At 37.2% G+C, this 21,148-nt stretch overlaps 2 protein-coding genes across 2 annotated transcripts in view; both read right to left on the bottom strand.

Annotated features, from left to right (window-relative positions):
* Positions 1-6,576: 6,576 nt before the first annotated feature.
* On the bottom strand, positions 6,577-8,326 carry LOC127968356 (proline rich transmembrane protein 1B-like). The gene is made up of 2 exons (XM_052569521.1): positions 7,809-8,326; positions 6,577-6,980 (listed from the first exon to the last, which is right to left on the bottom strand). Exons 1-2 carry the CDS (start codon positions 8,214-8,216, stop codon positions 6,843-6,845), a joined length of 546 nt encoding a protein of 181 aa, XP_052425481.1. The 5' UTR covers positions 8,217-8,326; the 3' UTR covers positions 6,577-6,842.
* Positions 8,327-15,602: 7,276 nt separating this feature from the next.
* Positions 15,603-21,148, bottom strand: part of LOC127968355 (proline rich transmembrane protein 1B) — a 51,516-nt gene continuing 45,970 nt past the window's right edge. Inside the window, exons 2-3 of the mRNA XM_052569520.1 lie at positions 16,446-17,023; positions 15,603-15,944 (exon numbers count right to left, since the gene is read on the bottom strand). Coding sequence (XP_052425480.1) covers positions 15,792-15,944; positions 16,446-16,850 — 558 coding nt within the window. The 5' untranslated portion in view covers positions 16,851-17,023 and the 3' untranslated portion in view covers positions 15,603-15,791. The remainder of the gene's footprint in view (positions 15,945-16,445; positions 17,024-21,148) is intronic.

The following is a 21,148-nucleotide window of genomic DNA, read 5'->3' as shown; positions in this document are numbered from 1 at the left end:
AAAATGTAGCAACCTGAATATCACTTCCTAACATTATCCCTAGCAAGTATCTCTTTCTCCTCTCATGTTCCATACTTACTGTATTTTCCGGACTATAAGTCGCACTTTTTTTTCATAGTTTGGCTGGTCCTATCAAAATTAATTTGACATGAACCAAGAGAAAACATAACCGTCTACAGCCGCGAGAGGGCGCTCTATGCTGCTCAGTGCTCCTTTAGTCTACCATTGAAAACATGGAGCGCCCTCTCGCGGCTGTAGACGGTAATGTTTTCTCTTGGTTCTTGGTTCTAAATGAATGCGACTTACAATCCAGTGCGATTTATGTTTTTTTTCCTCGTCATGACGTATTTTTGGACTGATGTGGTGGGTGGTGGGCTGGCCCGCCGGCCGTCCTGGAGTACCAGCCGTTCTGTGATTGCCAGTCCGCCCCTGTATACATTTATAATTCTAACAGACAATCAACTTTTTTCTAACTTTCATAACAATGTCACTTTTTTTTTTTAACAGAATGAAAAAACAGCAAAACCTGAAAAGAACTAAAGGAAACAAACAAAAAAAAAAACATAGAGGTAAACATAACCAGTTTTTTAATAGACTACTGTAAAAATTCTTATTCAAACTTTTGATGTCTTTTTCTTCAGAAAGACACTGCGTACGAACATGGATTGGTGCGATGCATCGGAGTACACTTGTGTTTATTTCAGGCTACACAAAAAACTGCACCGTGAAACATTTGCAGAGGATACTGTATGTCACATGACATTGTTGCCCCCTACTGAACATTGCAACAACTAGAGTATTTTTGTGTAGTACGCAAACAGAATTGGTGTCTATAGGCTACATACTGTTTGTACTTAATGTTTTGTGAAAGCTTGAAAAAGTCTGAAAAGTCCCCCAATTTACTTGAATTTACCCTGATAACAGTGAAAATGTCTTTCTCTTTAGAGACAAAATGTAAAATTGTTAGACGGCTCATAGTGCCAGTTCATGCAAATAAAAGCCTTGTGAGCACAGTGAAGCTTCATCTGTAAACACACCTCTGACATCCTGTTTGCATCAAAAACACTATAAGGCTAAAGGTCGAAAAGTCTCCTTGGTTATAAACTTTATTTCAACCCACAATCAAATAAATAAATAAATAAATGTTGCGTTGGTTTGGCTTTTAGGAGTGCAGTAAAATAAAATAAGATTAGATAAGAATGTCATCAAATCAGTCATTAATGTGCTGCACATTAATTCGCATTCATTTGCAACCATAAAATAATCAGCTGTTTCTTTTCCTGAAATAACATTATAGGCTCTGCTTCTTACGGTAAAAGAAAGACATGCTGTAATTTTATTCAAATGCCTTATTTTGAAGTCTTATTTAAAATATTGGTATAAAGAAACATACTTTAATTTCATATCTGCTACTGTAGATGTAAATTGCACATATAATATACAGTTAATCATACAGCATTAACTACAGCAATGAATAAAACATAATTTTTTTTTTAATGTAGGCTAATTGTAATTTTTCCACAAAGTCATTGATGAGTTACAATAAGAGTAGATTTATTTGAAGCAGAATACAACATACATGTATGTTCATCAAATTACACCATTCATATAAAGTAAGAGGATAGTGCTTGTCGTGATGAGCACGAAGCCGATGATGATAGCGATATTGTTCAGGATCAATGCCAATCTGGAGCTCCTCATTGCTGATTCTCGGTGTCCAGATGCATTAGCATCTCGAGTCTGTGAAAACAAAAGCCAAGCATCTTAAAAGTGAATTTGAAATCTTTATATCCAGAAGCTTCAGAAATTGTGTAATAGATTTCAGTCCATGCAATTACAACACAATAAAATTAAGTGTTGGTGAAATCTAGCACCATTTGTATTAATATTTTTTTCACTCTTTCAAACTAATAATCCTGTATTTTCATTTTGTAATATCATATTATCCGATTTATTTTACTGTCTGTGAATGCCTGTTTGTGACATTCAATTCATTTTTGTGTTGGAGTTCATGAGCAACTTGCTCAAATACGATCTTTCCAACATGACTTGAATGCAACATAACAACAAATATTCACAATAATAAACGTCACCATAATATAAACAGCATAAGGAGCAGTTTTGTACAGATTAAAATAACTGAACACAAAGCATGTCTCACTCATTAAACTTACAAATGTCCTCTCTTTGGTTAAAAATGAAGTTGGTAGATCATTGCTTTTGATGACTGCAAATGTACAGTAGGCTAAATCCAAGGTTCAAAGTTATAACCTTAATGATACTTTAATCGCTGGTGTAAATCATATAATAGAGCTGTCTGATTAGATAACTATGACATCATTCATTTACAGGAACTGTCTGGTTTCCTGGCCTTCAGTATAGAGGACATAGTCACCAGATTTGATATGATGCAAATATCACAGCACATTAACATGCTCTTATCATGCATAACATGAAATAAATATTTATTTAAAGGGATTTGTCCGTTTTTTGTACTTAAATCGCTATTGTGAGTAGGACTATTTCTTCTGCATCTCATTCAATGGCTCTTTTGCTAGTACCAAAACATCGTTTTAAAGCTAGTAACGGAGGCTTGAGGCATTGATAGCATTCTAATGCAGTTATTAATTAAGTTAATAGAAAGAGAGCGCACAGAGACACACAGAGTCTCTATAAAGCGCTGTTATTTCCTCGCTAGTGAAAAATGTCATGTGTAGCCTTTAAGTTGCTACACTATATATGCTAACTGATAAAATTGTCAGGGCAGTGCTGACAACACCTTTTTATGCAAACTGCGTGACCATTATTGCAGTTAACTATGCGAAGTATGGAACTGTAATGCGGTCAAGAGAGCTGCCTGGAACTACGTTTGCCGTACGTTTCCCAGAAAATAACTGCACACCTCAGAACGTTCGACTGCCAATCAGATTCAAGCATTCAATGGCCCCGTAGTATAAAATCTTTTATAATCTAAGTGAATATCTATAGGTCACTTTATGAAACTTCCAAGAGAAGGTTATGATACATTTCTGTACAATTTAAAACATTATATATGTGTGTGTGTGTGTGTGTGTGTATATATATATATTATCTTTAAACATAATTTAAGCTAAAAATCTCTTCTTAATCTGCCTCCTCCTCCATCGACTCTTACAGCTGACGACTTTGCAGTTTTCTTCACAAATAAGACCAGAACCATCAGTGACCAATTCTTCACACCGCAGACTGATGATAACTTCACAATGACCAATGCACACTCTCTCTCCCCCTTCTCTCCACTCTCAGAGACGGATGTTTCCAAACTTATCCTGTCCAATTATCCTACCACTTGTCCACTTGATCGATCCCTACTCACCTCCTTCAATTGATTTCTTCTTCAGTCATATTTTCACTTACTCACATTATCAACTCCTCTCTTCGCTCTGGAGCATTTTACTCAGCATTTAAGCAGGCTCGGGTAAGCCCACTGCTTAAGAAACCTTCTCTAAATCCAGCACTTTTAGAAAACTACAGACCGGTATCCCTTCTTCTATTTATTACAAAGACACTTGAGCAAGCTGTGTTCAACCAGCTCTCTATGTTTCTTGTACAGAACAACCCTCCACTCAACTGAGACTGCTCTGCTCTAAGAGCAGCTTCAAAATCCTCAGTACTCATCTTACTGGACCTGTCTGCTGCTTTTGACACCGCTAATCACCAGATTTTCCTGTCCACCCTCAGAAAGATGGGCATCTCTGGAACCACACTCCTGTGGTTTAAGTCCTACCTTTCAAATACTGTAGATCCTTCAGTATGTCTTGGAGGGGTGATGTTTTTAAGTCACAACAACTCGCTACTGGGGTTCCTCAAGGCTCAGTACTTTGACCTCTTCTCTTCTCCATCTACATGACGTCATTAGGATCTGTCATTCAGAAGCATGGCTTTGCCTATAACTGCTATGCTGTTGACACCCAACTCTACTTCTCATTCCAGCCAGATGACCCGACGGTAGCTGCTCTCATTGCAGCCTGTCTGAGTGACATTTCTAGCTGGATAAATGACCATCACCTTCAGCTCAACCTTACTGAGACAGAACTGCTGGTGGTTCCAGCTAACCCATTGTTTCATCACAATTTCTCTTTACAGCTGGGTTCATCAACCATAACTCTTTCCAGGACAGCCAGAAACCTAGGAGTTGTGATGGATCATCAGTTTAGCTTCACAGACCACATTGCTACAACAACCTGGTCCTTCAGATTTGCCTTATACAACATTAGGAAGATTAGACCCTTCCTGTCAGAGCAAGCAACCCAACTTCTTGTCCAAGCTCTTGTTCTCTCCAGACTGGACTATTGTAATGCTCTCCTGGCTCTTCCTACATGTACGATCAAGCTTCTGCAAGTGATCCAGAATGCAGCAGCGAGGGTTGTCTTCAATGAGCCAAAAAAAGCTCACATTACTCCTCTCCTCATCAGGTTACACTGGCTACCAGTAGCCGCTCGCATCAAATTCAAGGTACTGATGCTTGCCTACAAGACGACCACTGGCACGGCACCAACAAATCTAAACTCACTAGTTCCATCTTATGTGCCATCCAGAAGTTTGCGTTGTTCAAGTGAACAACGCCTTGTGGTGCCATCCCAAAGAAATTCAAAATCACTTTCACAGACCTTTTCCTGGACTATGCCCAGCTGGTTTAATGACCTCCCAATCTCAATTCTAACATCTAAAGACTCATCTTTTTCAACAGCACTTAACCAACTAATACTAGCACTTACCTTTTCTTTTCTTGTCTATAATATTCTTGGCTTCTTGTTCTGTATTAGACTAACTGAGACTTGCCATGGCACTTGGGTACTGTTGTTGTTCTCTTGTTGGTCTGATTGCTTCTATTTTTCTCATTTGTAAGTCGCTTTGGATAAAAGCGTCTGCTAAATGATTAAATTTAAATGTTAAATTTGAATTAAAATGTATTTAATTCAAGTAATTTAATTCAGAAAGTATTTCAGGTAAAAGTATTTACATTTAAAGACTTTAAACAGTTTAACAATTTAAGACCCAATTTCACAGATGGTGCTTGGATTAGAATTAGATCATAGTTAAATTAGGGCATTAAAGCAATTTTTATAAACTAAGGAATAAAACATTACTGGTGTGCATCTTGAGACAAAACAAAGACACTCATGTATTTTAAGATCAGTCAGTGCAGGTTTCTTTCAGTTGAAACCGTTCAAACTTACATTTTAGTCTAGGACTAGGCTTAAGCCTTGTCTGTGAAACCGGGGGTAATACATTCTGTCTGTTATAATGTTTAAAATTGTTAAAGTGTAAATTTAATTTTTATACAAAAATAAATTTGCCATTATTTTTATTTAATTTTCCTTTAATTGTTGCATTATATATTTATCAATGAAGCTATGCATTTTATAAATTGTATTATTAATTCATATTATGCAAATAAATATTCTCAAAATGAAGAAAATGTCTAGAATGACGACTTACATTGCAGGAGCAGACTGTAGCGGCGATGCCCAGAGGTAAACAGCAGCACAGCAAGGTAAAGATGGAGTAGCCCAAGTAATCTGGCATTGGAGTGGCTGGTGGTGTGGGGGTCATGAACATAGTGGGCTGAACTGTGACCCCATTTTGACCATCATATGCTGCTTGGGGATACGCAGCCATCCCTGGATATGACTGATGGACATACTGGCCCTGAGGGGCTCCTGGAGCTCCGTACGGTTGGTTTGGATATCCAGAAGGAATGGGATTGACTCTTGGAATCTGGTATCCTGTGTTGGGATAGTACGGAGGTGGCACAGACTGACCCATCCTTGACTTCTCCAGATGATCCTGTTCATCCCGAGGGTCAGTGAATGTAGGGTTTATTCTTCCGACTGATGGTCCTTGATTATACATTTTCTTGTTCTCCTGTAAGTGTACTTAATGATCTTGATGGTTGTTCTCTTTCGTTTGATGCTCAGCTGAGATGCTCCTCGCTGAACACTGGTTTATCTGCAGACTTTACTGAACCTTGTCCTCTAATGGTGATGTGTAGATTAATAGCAGTTCAGTGTGAGGTGGTTTGGAGCTTGTATCTCCTACAAGCATCAAACCACCTCCCATTGAACTGCTGTTAATCTTTTCAGTGTATGATAATGCTTCAGTTTATCTGAGTATTATTCTAACACAATGTTTCTGTTTTCTAAAGTTTGCGAATACTGTGAAGGGCCATAAAATTAGTTTTGTGTAAATCCTTTATTTTTAACGTGCTCTTGTGAATAGCCTGTAAATGAAAACATGTCGATTCCAGAAAGGGGAAATAAATGCAAAAGAACAACCAGTAAAAGATAATGATAATAAAGACGAACCAAAAATAATTTTAAAATAGTCTGTAAATAGTTTATGCTCCTTAAATAACCCAGTTCCCCATGTGCTTCAATAACTTTTTTTCACAACTTCATTCTAAATCAATATTCAAACTAAATAAATATCTACTTTAGAATGTGTGTTTTAAAATAATAATGTGTCAACCTTTCTCTCTCTCTCTCTCTCTCTCTCTCTCTCTCTCTCTCGATTTATATCAGAACCAGAACACTGTTCCTTTTCATTTTTAATGCTTTATTTGAAAGAAACCTTTTAAATCCGCCTACTAACTTGAAATGTAGTTTCATTTCTGCCCAAAATGCACAGATAATTGTACAATTTACAGCTCAATCTGCCAGCATTAAATACAACACGAAATAAAACATATCCATATTAGATTATTCCCTCAAAGTGTCTGGAAAATATTTGTCATTTTGTCCACAAAATCAAAGTCTTGAGTTACAGCATGAGTAGATGCATTTGAAGCAGAATGCGTCTGTTCATAATGTAAAGATGATGATAAGCGACACTGCAGTGATTGTGAGGCCGATACCGAGAGCCACATTGTTCAGGATAAAGGCCGCTCTGGAGTGGCTCATCGCGATCTCTCGCTGTCCAGCCAAGTTAGCATCTCGAGTCTGTGAAAACACAAAAGCTCAGCATAAGTGATTTTGAAAAACCTTTGAAAAAAAAAAAAAAAGTAAATCCAGGAGCTTCATTAATTATAGCCCATGATAAGATAACAGTACTGGTGAAATCGAAACGCATTCAGTTTTCATATTTAGCACCCGCAAGGTTTTCTTTACATACTAATAGTCCTGCACTTTCCATATAGACTGTACTTGATACCTTCAAAATGACAATCCAAAGTTCACAGTTATCCAGTATTATAACCCTAATCATGCTGTAATCTCTGGTGTAGCAAGATGGGGTAATTGAGCAATATAATGATGTTTTACAAGAACTGTAAAGTTTCGGTTGCACTGTGTCTGGTTTTCTGGGATTTGATTAGTAGATGGTCACCTAATTTACTTGATAAAACTTTCAACTTTAAATTGTGTTATAGGTGCAGTCTTAAGCTAAAGGTTAAATATAATAGGATTTAAGAAAATTAACAGGGCTATAAAATTAGGATAGATTTTTTTATATAATTTAAACTTCTATAGGTAGTTTTATGAAATACCATCTCTCTCTCTCTCTCTCTCTCTCTCTCTCTCTCTCTCTCTCTCTCTCTCTCTCTCTCTCTCTTTCTGTGTGTGTGTGTGTGTGTGTGTAAATCACAAAAGAAACTTACTAAATGTATTAAATTGCATCAGGGTTTTAGACCAAATGTATGGAACAGCAGACAGTGAGCAAGATTCTTTATCATTGTTCAATACGCAGATTGATTAAAACTTGATGAGCCATTTCTTAATTTAGGAGATATACACATGAAGCAGAAAAGTCCTGCTAGAATGAATACTTACGTAGCACGAGTAGACAACAGCAGCGATGCCCAGAGGTAAGCAGCAGAACAGCATGGTGAAGATGGAGTAGCCCAAATAATCCGGAGCAGCCATTAGCAGTGGAGCCATGAACATAGTGGGCTGAACTGTGACCCCAGTTTGACCATCATATGCTGCTTGGGGATACACAGCCATCCCTGGATATGACTGATGGACATACTGGCCCTGAGGGGCTCCTGGAGCTCCGTACGGTTGGTTTGGATATCCAGAAGGAATGGGATTGACTCTTGGAATCTGGTATCCTGTGTTGTGATAGTACGGTTGTTGCACAGACTGACCCATCCTTGACTTCTCCAGATGATCCTGTTCATCCCGAGGGTCAGTGAATGCAGGGTTTATTCTTCCGACTGATGGTCCTTGATTGTACATCTCTTCTCTTGATTTCCTGTAAGTGTACTAAATGATCTTAATGGTTGCTCTTTTTCGTTTTGTGCACAACTAGATGCTCTTCGCTGGACACTGGTTAATTTGCAGTCAGTCTTGTGCTTTTTATGCACTTCGTCCTTTTATGGTGATCATGTGTAGATTTATATGAATCTGACGGGAAGTGGTGTCGTAGCTTGCAATTTTGTTTATGGTTTTTGAAGATGAGGGTGTCATGCAACCTACGTAGATTCACTTAATATACACTGTAAAATGATTGTGATTTTTTTTACAGTAAAAGACTGTACAAATGCTACAGTTAAAACCTGTCAATTACTAAATAGGAAGTTTCCATACTTTTTGCACTATATACAGTGTTCTTTATAAGTATTGCTCTCCTCAGCTCGTAAAAAAAGCTATGATGAGCTTTGGTTCATCATGTGACTCTCATCACCACCAGTTTTTGGAGGTTATCAGTGCATTACAATGATTCAAAACCGATATGAATACTTCAGTATGTTGGTTTATTAATATTACATCAGTTAATGAAGTATGGTATTTTAATGTGAATTTAAGTATTTTTTAGGGTGAGGTTCTGGCCACCACAAGTGCTGGTATTTTCTGTAAATGTCACAGATTTTATGTTTTACAGTGTAGTAAGAAAACTTTTCACATTTTAATTTTTGATGTCAGAGTCAGGTCTAAAGTATTTTAACTGTCATTTAAAGGTGACCTATTAGATCCTTTTTAGAGGATGTCAAATATGTCTCTGATGTCCCCAGAGTGTATATGTGAAGTTCTACAAGTAGCTTAAATTTAAAATACCACACAGATATTTTTTTATACACTATAACTGGAGCTTGTAAAGGCAGCTGCAGAGACTTTTATTTTGAAGGTAAGACTTATTCTGCCAAGCCTTGCCCTTCCTCCCATTCAAATTCAAGTACACTCTTAAAAATAAAGGTGATCAAAAGGTTTGTCACAGTGATGCCATATAAGAAAAATTTTTGGTTCCACAAAGAACCTTTCAGTCAAATATTATTTAAAGAACTATCTCTTTATTACCTTTTTATAATCTGAATATTATAATCTAAATAAAATATAAATATTTCCAATTTGAACTGCTTTCCACGTCGAAACATCCACGAACATAACCAGGTGATCAGATCACTCTCTCACTATTTGATTGCTCTAGTCTTTATCCACTCATCATCATCATCCACCAATCAGAACACACGAGAACTCTCTGACCACAGCTGCTGTGCTTCTAAAGCTCTTGCAGCAGCTCAACACTGGTTTTCTCTGAGGTGGTCGAATCACATCAGATTGTGGTTAATCTTGCAGATCATGACTTATCTACTCTTCCTCTCACTGCAGTTTGGTAATATAATGATTCCTCCTTTGAACTCCCACCTCTTCTGTGGGTTTTATTGTTCTGGGTCTGAATTTGGGCTCCTGAGGTCTCAGAAAAGAAACATTTTCAATCTCCAAGGTGAACGTTATGACAACACACTCTTAGACTCAAGTGATTCGCGAACCCGCTTTGTTCTCCCGAACTGATTCAAATGATTCGCGATCCCCAGACTGACTCAAATGATTCGCGAACCCGCTTTGAACTCCCGAACTGACTCAAATGATTCGCGATCCCGCTTTGAACTCCCGAACTGATTCAAATGATTCGCGATCCCCAGACTGACTCAAATGATTCGCGAACCCGCTACGAACTCCCGAACTGACTCAAATGATTCGCGATCCCGCTTTGAACTCCCGAACTGATTCAAATTTTTCGCGATCCCCAGACTGACTCAAATGATTCGCGAACCCGCTTTGAACTCCCGAACTGATTCAAATGATTCGCGATCCCCAGACTGACTCAAATGATTCGCGAAGCCGCTCCGAACTCTCGAAATGATTCAAATGATCCGCGAAGCCGCTCCGAACTCCCGAACTGACTCAAATGATTCGCGATCCCGCTTTGAACTCCCGAACTGATTCAAATTTTTCGCGATCCCCAGACTGACTCAAATGATTCGCGAACCCGCTTTGAACTCCCGAACTGATTCAAATGATTCGCGATCCCCAGACTGACTCAAATGATTCGCGAAGCCGCTCCGAACTCTCGAAATGATTCAAATGATCCGCGAAGCCGCTCCGAACTCCCGAACTGATTCAAATGATTTACTCATCCTCCAAAGAAGAGAGGCACATGGCATGAGAGGGAATCACATTTTAGCTCAAACAACTGTTTTTTACCTTTCAAAGTAAAATTTCTGTTCACGTTTTTTTGATTGTAGAGTCTGAACAATTCTACAAAATTTTGAAAACATTTCACACGTTTTAGTGCTTTACCAAGCTACACAATGAGTCTATACAGTTAGCATGATGTTAACTCTTTACAGCTAGATCATGCTAGTTTTTTTATACTTGTGGGTATGGGTTGATTTGTACCAAAGGGGCCTGGGTTAAGTTGTGCCAGTGGCACAACTCACCCCCACTTATGATTATTTTCAGCACAATATTAATTTGTAATTGTACATTGTACTCTTGCATTTTAGCAGTTAAACTATTTGGCTTCTTAATTTTAGACGAAAACCCATTATGCCACGCACTTATAAACAGAAGACCGACAGGGCTTCAACTGCTCTTGTGGAGTTGGACAGAGCAGTGAAAGAGATGCAACAGGGAAAAACCATACGTCAGGTGGCAAGGGAGATGAATATCTGTAGGACCTTGAAAAGATTCAAGGCAGAAGAAAAAGGCTTGCCATGATTTTGCTAAGGGGCCGTTCACATATCGCGCCTAAAAAGGCCTGGAAAACGCTAGGCACTGTCTCCTCCTTTCCAAAGCGCTCGGGCTGAAGCGCTCCTGCCGTTGCTAAGCAACAATGACGCGCGCTCTCAAGACGCGGAAATTTCAGCAAAGGATAAATGGATTTGCAGCACAAAAAATCGCTTTCAGTAGCTCTGCTACTAAATGTATTTAAAAATGGCGATCCATATACAGCTATGATCAGCTGTTCCTTCATCTTGTTTGAGCTTTCAAAGTTGTTACGGGAGAGGATGAAGCTGAATGTTTAGTTCTTGTCACATGACCTGCAGTGCGCTTGCGGCATTCTGAAAAGTTTTTTAACAATGCGGTGTTACTGATTTTAAGGCACGAAAAGTATGTTGTTAACAAATAAAATATCAATATTTCCATTCCGAACTGATTTCCATGTCGAAACATCCACGAACATAACCATGTGAGCAGATCACTATCTCACTATTTGATAGCTCTAGTATTTATCCACTCATCATCATCATCCACCAATCAGAACACACGAGAACTCTCTGACCACAGCTGCTGTGCTTCTAAAGCTCTTGCAGCAGCTCAACACTGGTTTTCTATGAGGTGGTCGGATCACATCAGATTGTGGTTAATCTTGCAGATCATGACTTATATCTACTCTTCCTCTCCTTCTCCCCATTTTCAATCTCCAAGTTGAACGTTATGACAACAAACTCTTAGAAAAAAGGGTTCATTGGGGTTCTATATAGAACCATAGGGTTCTTTACTCAACTCCAAAGAACCTTTTATGCTAAAAAGGTTCTATAATGACAAGAAAGAACCCTTTTGGCACAAAGGTTCTTTAGACTATTATTCATTCATATATTACATTATTCTGCAACATTTTGTATTTGTAATTAAATTATTGTTTGTAGTAACTTAATATCACATTTTAATCATGCAGATTTTTGGAGAAAACTGAAATGGCACTCTTCGTGTGATATTGATTAACTACATAAAATGATATAAATATATACATTTTCTAACCCCCATATCTTGAATTTTGTAATCATTCACATGCATTCATAAATGCATTTGAATACTCAGAATAATGCAGTGAAAGAATTCACTCAAAATGCACACGCGCACTAGTATGACTTTTATCATGTAACTTTACATTAGCCTAGATGCGTGCACTTTTTAGGCACGATTTGTTTAGTTTTTGAATATACTTGATACTGTTAAAAGGCATATCATTAAAGCAAAAAATATGAGTTCACATAACACACCTGAACACGCTTGGAAAATGTAATTAGAACTAGCTACTAAATTAGTTAAAAATGCCTATCCATGTACAGCTATGATTCGTGAACCCCAAACTGACTCAAATCAGTGCTTTAAGTGGCCCAAAAGAGGTACCGGTACTCTATTATAGAGAATTTTTTTTTTTTTTTTTTTTGATGACTCCCCTCATCCCCTGAGGTAAAAACAACTATATTGAAGGGGTTTTATATACAGCAGTCAACAGGCGATCTTAATAATGAATCCTTTTATTAGTTTGTGGATTTGCTTGAGCTAGAAAGAACTACTGAACATAAATAAAATGTGCAAAAAGATTTAAAAAAATACCCTTAGAGAGAGCTGCTGCATTACTTCATTAGCTTGCGTCTGAGTGTACGCGTTTCACACACCCTCTCCGGCCACGTTGAGTCGTTGACAATGACAGCAGAAAAAGCGACTCATGCGCTTTCCACTTGTAAAACTCAAGGGTGTATGGGTAATGTAGTCTCTGCTCTCGGTGGGACAAATTAGGAAGCGTGCATTTTGAAAGGCGCTCTGAAAAGCGGCAGCGCAGGCAAAGGATTAAAACCTCTATTAAAACAGATGTCCAAATGAACTTACTGGTACACTAAAAGCACGTTCTGGGCGCACGGAGAGGTGGCGGTACGCTCAAGAGCTATATTTGGAAGTGGTGGTACTGAGTACTGGTGAATACCGGCCCACTTAAAGCACTGACTTTAGTGAAAAAGAAAGGTTATTTATTTTTTTAAGGAATCATTTAGACAAAAAGGTTTTTCTATGGCATCATGAAGCACCTTTATTTTTAAGAGTGTATGTGAGTGTACAGCCTTTGTATACCTAAAGTCTTCTATATCAGTCTATGTCAGTTAAATTAACCATATATTATTATCTGAAATCAGCATGGAAATCAGCTAATGGGTCTAGAGAATTCGGCATATCACTATACTCAGTTTGCATCTGCTGATAGTGACTTCACCAATCAAATGTCAAACATCGTTGCAAAGCACAAATTTGCATGCATCGCTCCAGCATCAAGAATATAAGGCATATGCTGCATCCAGTCTAAAATAAGTATCTTGGACAACACATTTCATTGAAAAGTGAATATACAAGGTACCTGGGTCATTCCCTGTGCAGTCTTTGGCCTGACAGACTGCTAGACTGCTTTGTCATTTGGCTATGCCACAGTTCCAATACTCAAATCAACAGTCATGGTTATTTCATACATGCATTTGGGGACAGGGAGGTGGTCAAAGAGGAGTTCTTTAAAAGGGTAACTTTTATGCAAAATCTCCTTTTACATGTTGTTTGGACAGAAATGTGTGTTAACAGTGTGTGAACACAACCATCCCACCATGATAAAAACCCACCCACTACTCATTTTTTTAATTCCCTTTAAAAACCAAGTCAGTCTCACTGGCCTGCCATTCTTATTCAGTGTGATATTCAGGAGATAGGAGGGAGGCAATGCAACTCATTTTCATTTAAAGCGATACACACTTTTTTAAGACAACCCCCACAAAATCTAATTTTCCAGCTGTTATAATAATGAGCTGTTGGGTATTTTCAGCAGCATGTGCATGATGTGTCTTCTTCTTCTTGCTTTATGACTGATTGCAGACTTAAGTGCATTACTGCCACCTATCTCTCAAGTGGACGCACTTAAAAGTCTGTGATCCACCATAAAGCAAGAAGCAGAAGATGCTTCTTTCTTTTTTTTATTGTATGTTTTAGCCGTGATTTCCATCCACTTCCACTGTAAGACTGACAGACTGCCAACATTTGTGTTAAAAATATATGTTTGTATTCTACTGAAGAAACAAAGTCACCTACATCTCGGATGCCCTGGGGGTAAGCAGATAAACTTAAATTTACATTTTTTGGATGAGCTATCCCTTTAAGGGATCCCCTGCATTTGTCTTCCACTTCTTTGACTTTTCTTGCCTTTGCAACACACAATGTTTGCATGTAGTATGCAAAACACAATGTGTATTGTTTGCATATGTAAATATATGAAAATGTAATGTAGACTAATTTAGTAAGTGACAGTGTATGCTTTGTTCTGTTAAAGGAAGAATTAGCACTTTATTTTACAGTCCTGTTCCTCATGTACATACTATGTACTTATTATAGTAATTACAATAACTATGTAATAACTAGGTACTAACCCTGAACCTACCCCTAAACCTAACCCTACCCCATGTAGTTACCTTGTATTACCAGAACTTTCTTAGATAAATACACTGTAAGTACACTATGAGTACATGTTGGTACACGTACTGTAAAATAAAGTGCAACTATTGTTATTATAATACCCAAGTACTTGACAAATTCATGTCAGATTCTTGTCAGATATACAGTTGTGGTCATACATTTACATGCCTCTTGCAAAATATGCAAAATGTTAATAATAAGAGGGAACATGAAAATTGCATGTAGTTGTTTAATGATGTCCTGAATAAGCTATTTCACATAACAAATGTTTATATATTCTCCAAAGGACAAAATGATAACTGAATCTATAAAAAATACAACATTTAAAAGTTTACATACCATTGGTTCTTATTACTGTGTGTCACTATTAAAAAAAGTGATTTTCTTTTTTACTGCTGCTCAAGAAGGAAACATGACACATTAAGAGCTGAGGGGTGTAAACATGAGGAGGCCTGTGTTATTAGTATAGTGGGCTTTTTTATTCATCAAGGAAACAGATTAGTACAATTTTAAGTAAACTGAACAAATTTACATTTTACAGTGTTATAAGATCTTTGCATTATGTGCATACTACATTTAATAAGATCATAATAAGCAGATCAAACCATTATTTACTTCCAATCACAAACAGAAAAAATACCTTGTAGATAACCAGAAAAAGTGTATGCATTTAATGCAAAATATCTTTTGATTTTAGATTGTGTTTAAACATATAAAACTTTAAAACCAGAACAAATCTATTTCCTTTAAATTTCAACACTTTATTTGATTGTGTAATTTAAAAAAGAAGAAAATGGGAACGTTTTAAATCAGCAGTTTAGTTTCTACTATTCAAATAGATCAGTCTTCTTGCATTTAATATAACAAGAAATAAAATATAACTGTACATAAGATTATTCCCTCAAAGGGTCTGAAAAATAATTGTCTTTTCTTCCACAAAATCAATGACTTGGTAACAGTATGAATAGCTGCATTCGAAGCAGAATACAGCATCTGTTCATAACTATCCCTCCCAATATTTGAAATCCATTCACTGATTTTCTACTGAAGTAAAAAAGCTTTAAAAGTTACATTTTGTCAACCTGGTCTAGCTGCCTCAGTGGTCCAACACTTTCATCAATGATAAAATAATTGGGATGGCCAATCAAATCAAAGTAGACGGGTTTAATGTTCACAGAAATCATCTAGCATTAAGTTTGAAGCTGAAAGAGAGCCAGAAGTTGCAAATAAGTCATTACAAACATTAGTCAACAGTTTTAAAAAAAGAAAACACAACACAAGTTGGTCATCCCCAAATGTTCAAGAATGCCTTATTGCTACTGTAAATATGAGGATAATGATCACTGCAGTGATTGTGAGGCCGATACCGAGAGCCACATTGTTCAGGATAAACGCCACTCTGGAGTGGCTCATCGCTATCTCTCGCTGTCCAGCCAAGTTAGCATCTCGAGTCTGTGAAAACAGATGTCAAGCATACTGAAGTGAGTTCAAAAACTCCTATCCAGAAGCTACAAGAAGTTTATTACATTTCAGCCCATGTAATTATAGCCCATTGTAAGATTAAACATTAAAGTAAAATTCAAACAGCTGACAGTTTTAATATTTAGTGTACGAATTTTAATAAATGTAATAAAATCTTTTATTTAGGTCATTTTATGTTTGTTTTCAATACATCTTATGTGATTTTAAAATGTAACGTTATGTTAGAGTTTCTCATTTATATATATTGTCAGAAAAAAAACCCTACTAAATATATAAAATTGCATCCGGGTATCAGACCAAATGTATGTATCTCAATTAATATTGGAAGTCTTTCATGCACAGAGGGACAGTGTGCAGGGCAGTTTATTCTTCATTAAAACACAATGAGCCATTTGGATTCTTGAATTAGGAGATTGTTTGATTGAGATATACACATGAAGCACAAAAAATTATTCTAGAATGAATACTTACGTAGCACGAGTAGACAACAGCAGCGATGCCCAGAGGTAAACAGCAGCACAGCATGGTGAAGATGGAGTAGCCCAAATAATCAGGAGCAGCCATTACAACAGTAGTCATGACCACAGTGGGCTGAACTGTGACCCCAGTTTGACCATCATATCCTACTTGGGGATACACAGCCATCCCTGGATAGACATACTGGCCCTGATCTCCTCCTGGAGCTCCGTACAGTTGGTTTGGATATCCAGAAGGAATGGGATTGAGATTGGCCCTTGGAATCTGGTATCCTGCGTTGGGATAGTACGGTGGTGGCACAGACTGACCCATCCTTGACTTCTCCAGATTGTCCTGTTCATGTTGAGGGTCAGTGAACGCAGGGTTTATTCTTCCGACTGATGGTCCTTGATTGTTCATTTCTTCTATTGATCTCCTGTAAGTGTACTAAATGATCTTAATGGTTCTTCTCTTTCGTTTCGTGCACAACTGAGATGTTCCTTGCTGGACACTGGTTTATCTGTAGTCAGTCTTGTGCTTTTATGAACTTTGTCAACATAGGAATCTGACAGGAAGTGGTTTTGTAATTGTATCTGTGGATTTTAAAAAAAAGGGTGTCAAACAACCTGCCTGTGCTGACATTTGCATGAGCTTCTACCTAATGACAGATAAGGACAGGTTCCATGTAAATCACTTAATATAGAACAACATGCAAGGAAGGAGAAAACATTTCCCGTATCTTTTGTTGGTGATGTACGAGATCATGCCCAATCAATCGCTATACAGTATTTTACCTCTCATTTAATAAAAGCTCATGCAGATATGAGTTTGGAAAGGTTGTTTGGAAAATATGTCACAGGAAATATGACACAGATGGCATTCACATGGTTCAACACTTCAGCTGGATGAATTCAAGGGCCAGTTGCATAAACTTAGCCACAATCTTTAGATTGTGTCTTGTTACCATTAATAAAACCAATCTACCATTTCATTACTGAATTAAAAAAGTTATGACCAGACTTGAAGAAAAAATAGTAGATCACAAAATTTTAAGACTACTCTAAACCGTTTATGCAGCCGGAGATTTTTATTCTGGTCCTCCATTTTTCACAGCAACTCCCTTTCAAGGTTGACTCGGCGCCTCCTATTCTAGGCACAGAGGCAATGTGGCTCCAGAAGAATGGACCCTACATCCTCATATGGTTCAAGAAATCTGGTCTGTTTTTAGGAAGGCACAGGTATACCTCTTCGCCTCGGATGACAGCTCTCACTGCCCATCTTCTTTCTCAATACAGTGAGATTTTCTGGCCTATGGACAATTCCACTCTCAAAGTTTATGTGGCAGCTATTACAGCGGATCATTCCCTCGAAGCCTGCCATTTGATTGGTAGAAATGATCTGATTTTTAAGTTCTTGAAAGGTGCCTGGAGATTTAACCCTACTCGTCCTCAGACCATACCAATCTGGGACTTGTCAAAAGTCCTTAGGATCCTACGGTGGTCCTCCCTTTCAAGCCACTACATTCGGCCAAACCAGACTATTGCAATGCCTCATTGGCTGAGTTGGCCCTCTTACTAATCCCCCCATTAACCCCAGCTCAAAACGTTATGTTCCAGCTCACTAAAGATCCGCTGTGTGTTTTCCCACCCGCTCAGCAGCATTTCTCACGATCTGTGCTCTCTAGAGTAAAGACCACAGTTCTGTTGCATTAACAGGTAGATGCATTTCAATCCACATTACAGTCAGTGGATGATTCGCTGAATTAGTAATTTGGTAGTTTGTTTTTGTATTTTTGTTGGTAATGATTTGCACAGATCTAATATAAATAACACAAAATTCGCTGTTGTTGGCACACAAAAAAAAAACCTTAACAAAAAAGTAGACAGACAGAGAGTAGAAGCGAAGGGAGGCTAAAGGCAGTTCAACATTTTAAACATGAATACAAAGCTCCAGCGAGCAAGCGTGTAAATCATCATATAGAATATTTAGCAGTTTGTCACTTTAATTCTTGTAATTAAGTATATTTCCCATTATAATTACTTGATACTAGTAATCTATGGAACATTTTAATAAAACCATATTTTTAACTACAATGCCGTATGGTGGGGTAAGTTGAAATGCAGACTCAATTTACAACATATAATATTTAGCTAAATGATTTGCATGGTTTAATATGTTGCTAAAATCACCTATATGTATCATAAATATTTTTAGACCTGGATACATTTATTTTGGTGTAACAACCATTGCATTTGTTATGCTAAAATGTTACTTTGACAAGCCAAAAACTGTTTTTAAAGTAAAAGAGTACCTTCCATTCTCATGTGTTTCTGCTTTTCACAGTCTGGCAGAAATGAATACATGGTCAGCTGACAGTAAAAGTGTACAGTTTTGTGCTGTCTTCTCTTTTAATTTGTATATTTAACAACACTATAATTTGTATTAACAAGTACCCACCCCCCAGTGCCCCTTTTTTTCAGAATGAAAATTCTGAATTCATTGTTACAGGTGTGTGTGTGTGTGTGTGTGTGTGTGTGTGTGTGAATGGCCATCTGATATGCAGGCTAAGTCACAGCTGGTGGTTTGGTAAAATTGTACATTTTATGATAGATTGATATGAAGTCCAGACACTTCACATTTAATGATTTTTGAGTTTTTTGTTAATAATGATGTGTTGGTACACCAGGGGCCCTCTGGCTTGTCAACCACCCTAATAACAATCAGAAAGATTAAATATTTTAAATTGTTAAGGCTTGTCTGCCTCTGTGTTAAAAATGTATGCCCATCGATAATGTCTGATTTCTTCAACCGGTCACATTTACCTTGTTTACAATGGTAACGTTAATGCCTAGCGTGCAAATTTTGCATTGCTTAAAAATATTTCTGCCTTGTATGAAAATTATAATCCACATCGGATCAAATTATATCATACACTCGCTTCTGACTGAAAGTGCGTTTTGAGCTCAACTTATTTAAAAAAGTTTATTATTAACTGATTGAAGAATAAAAATACTAAGTATTTTAGAAAATGTTGTATATATTTGAACTCAATAGATTGCAGCCTGCCATATGATATGCATAGAAAAAAAATAATTAAAAACTAAATATTGAAAAAATAGAATTCAAGTACAAAATTAAGACAAACTCATTTAAACTTGGGTAAAAAGAAACAAAGGGAAACCTGGCCGTTAGTGCAAATCTCTGTAACTGTATATTAGGCCTAAAGTTACTGCACAATAAACAGAACACTATCCAGCTCTTATGGTGCGCTCACACCAGAAGCAAATAGAGCGTCTGGCGCGAGTGATTTCAATGTTAAGTCAATGCAAAGACGCGACTAGACAACCTCCGAAAATCAACGAAACACATTTTTAAATAAACCGCATATTTGAGTTTAAAACAACTAGCTACATGCCCCGAAGTACCGTTCTGAATCAATGATTCGCGATTCATCATGCTCCGAAGTCCCGATCTGAATCGATGCTCCGAAGTCCCGATCTGAATCCAATGATTCGCAATAGGGGAGAGCGGGGTCGAAAGTAACGTGGGACGAAAGTAACAAAGCGATATTCTCCGAGCCTCTTTCTGCACTTGCATTCCCAGCTATGACGGATATTCAGCATGCAATCCTTGACGGAGCTTAGAAATATCACGTGATTTCCTCATTGTTTCCCGAAGTTAGGTCCATAAAAATGTTTTCGAGTACTAAAAGTAAATTGTTGAAGCAGTAATTTTTTTTTTTATTAGTCGTGTTGTTTTTCTTGTTTCATGTGTCACAGTAATGATCAATCTACAGGTTATTTAGTGCTTTAACACATTCTAAAGTTTGCATTTTCAATTTTTTTTTAATGTTTAAATGTCAGGAGTTCCTGTCAGGACGAAAGTAACAATTGCTACTTTTGTCCCGCTACAGTCACAAAAAGTATTTATTTTGTTCCAGTGCAAGCTATATTGTGAATTTCTGTGCCTTGCATCATTTCTTACAAATGTTTATGTCATATTATACCAAAAGAACATGTCTTAGTGAGGGTCAGAAAGACAGACAGAGGTCGGGTTTTATCCAGATGTTTTTGAGAGGGCGTTTCTGGACATAGAGGAACATCTCTCTCTGGGCAGCTGCTACATCACATTTATATTTAGGTTTTAGCCATATCTTAGCCTTTACACCTCCACCTATGAATTTGCTGTGTATCCAGATGTTTTAATGCACATTTTCAATTCATGCATAAAAAAAACTTGATGGAAACATAAATAAGCCTACTGTTACATTATGTTTAGAGTTTTTTTTTTATTATGCTAATGTGATTACATTTTTATATTGTGCATTCTGTAGAATTTTTTATTATTATATAAAAATACATTGAAATTTACAATAAAAAATACAGTCAGGTTTTAAGACATCTGATGAAACTTAAACTTAAATTTAAAATGAAAATAGGAAAATTTAATTTAATATTATTTTTTGCAAAGAGAAAGGACAAAATATGTTTGCAGTTACTTATCAACAAGGTCACAATCATGTATACTTAAGAAAAATCAGACTAACAGAAAAAAATCGAGCTTATATAGTTGTGTTACTTTTGACCCACCTGTGTGTTTCTTTCGTCCCAACAGATGGGGTCGAAAGTAACAATGTTCAACGTGAAATTATACTGAAGTCTTTCTAAATTTCTACAAAATACCACCTGGTATTGTTAGACCACACTTCTGACTTACTG

This window comes from Carassius gibelio, chromosome B11 (assembly GCF_023724105.1).
Source record: "Carassius gibelio isolate Cgi1373 ecotype wild population from Czech Republic chromosome B11, carGib1.2-hapl.c, whole genome shotgun sequence".
NCBI lineage: Eukaryota > Metazoa > Chordata > Actinopteri > Cypriniformes > Cyprinidae > Carassius > Carassius gibelio.
The sequence above is the reverse complement of the archived record's forward strand: the minus strand, read 5'-3'. Positions and strand labels throughout refer to the sequence as shown.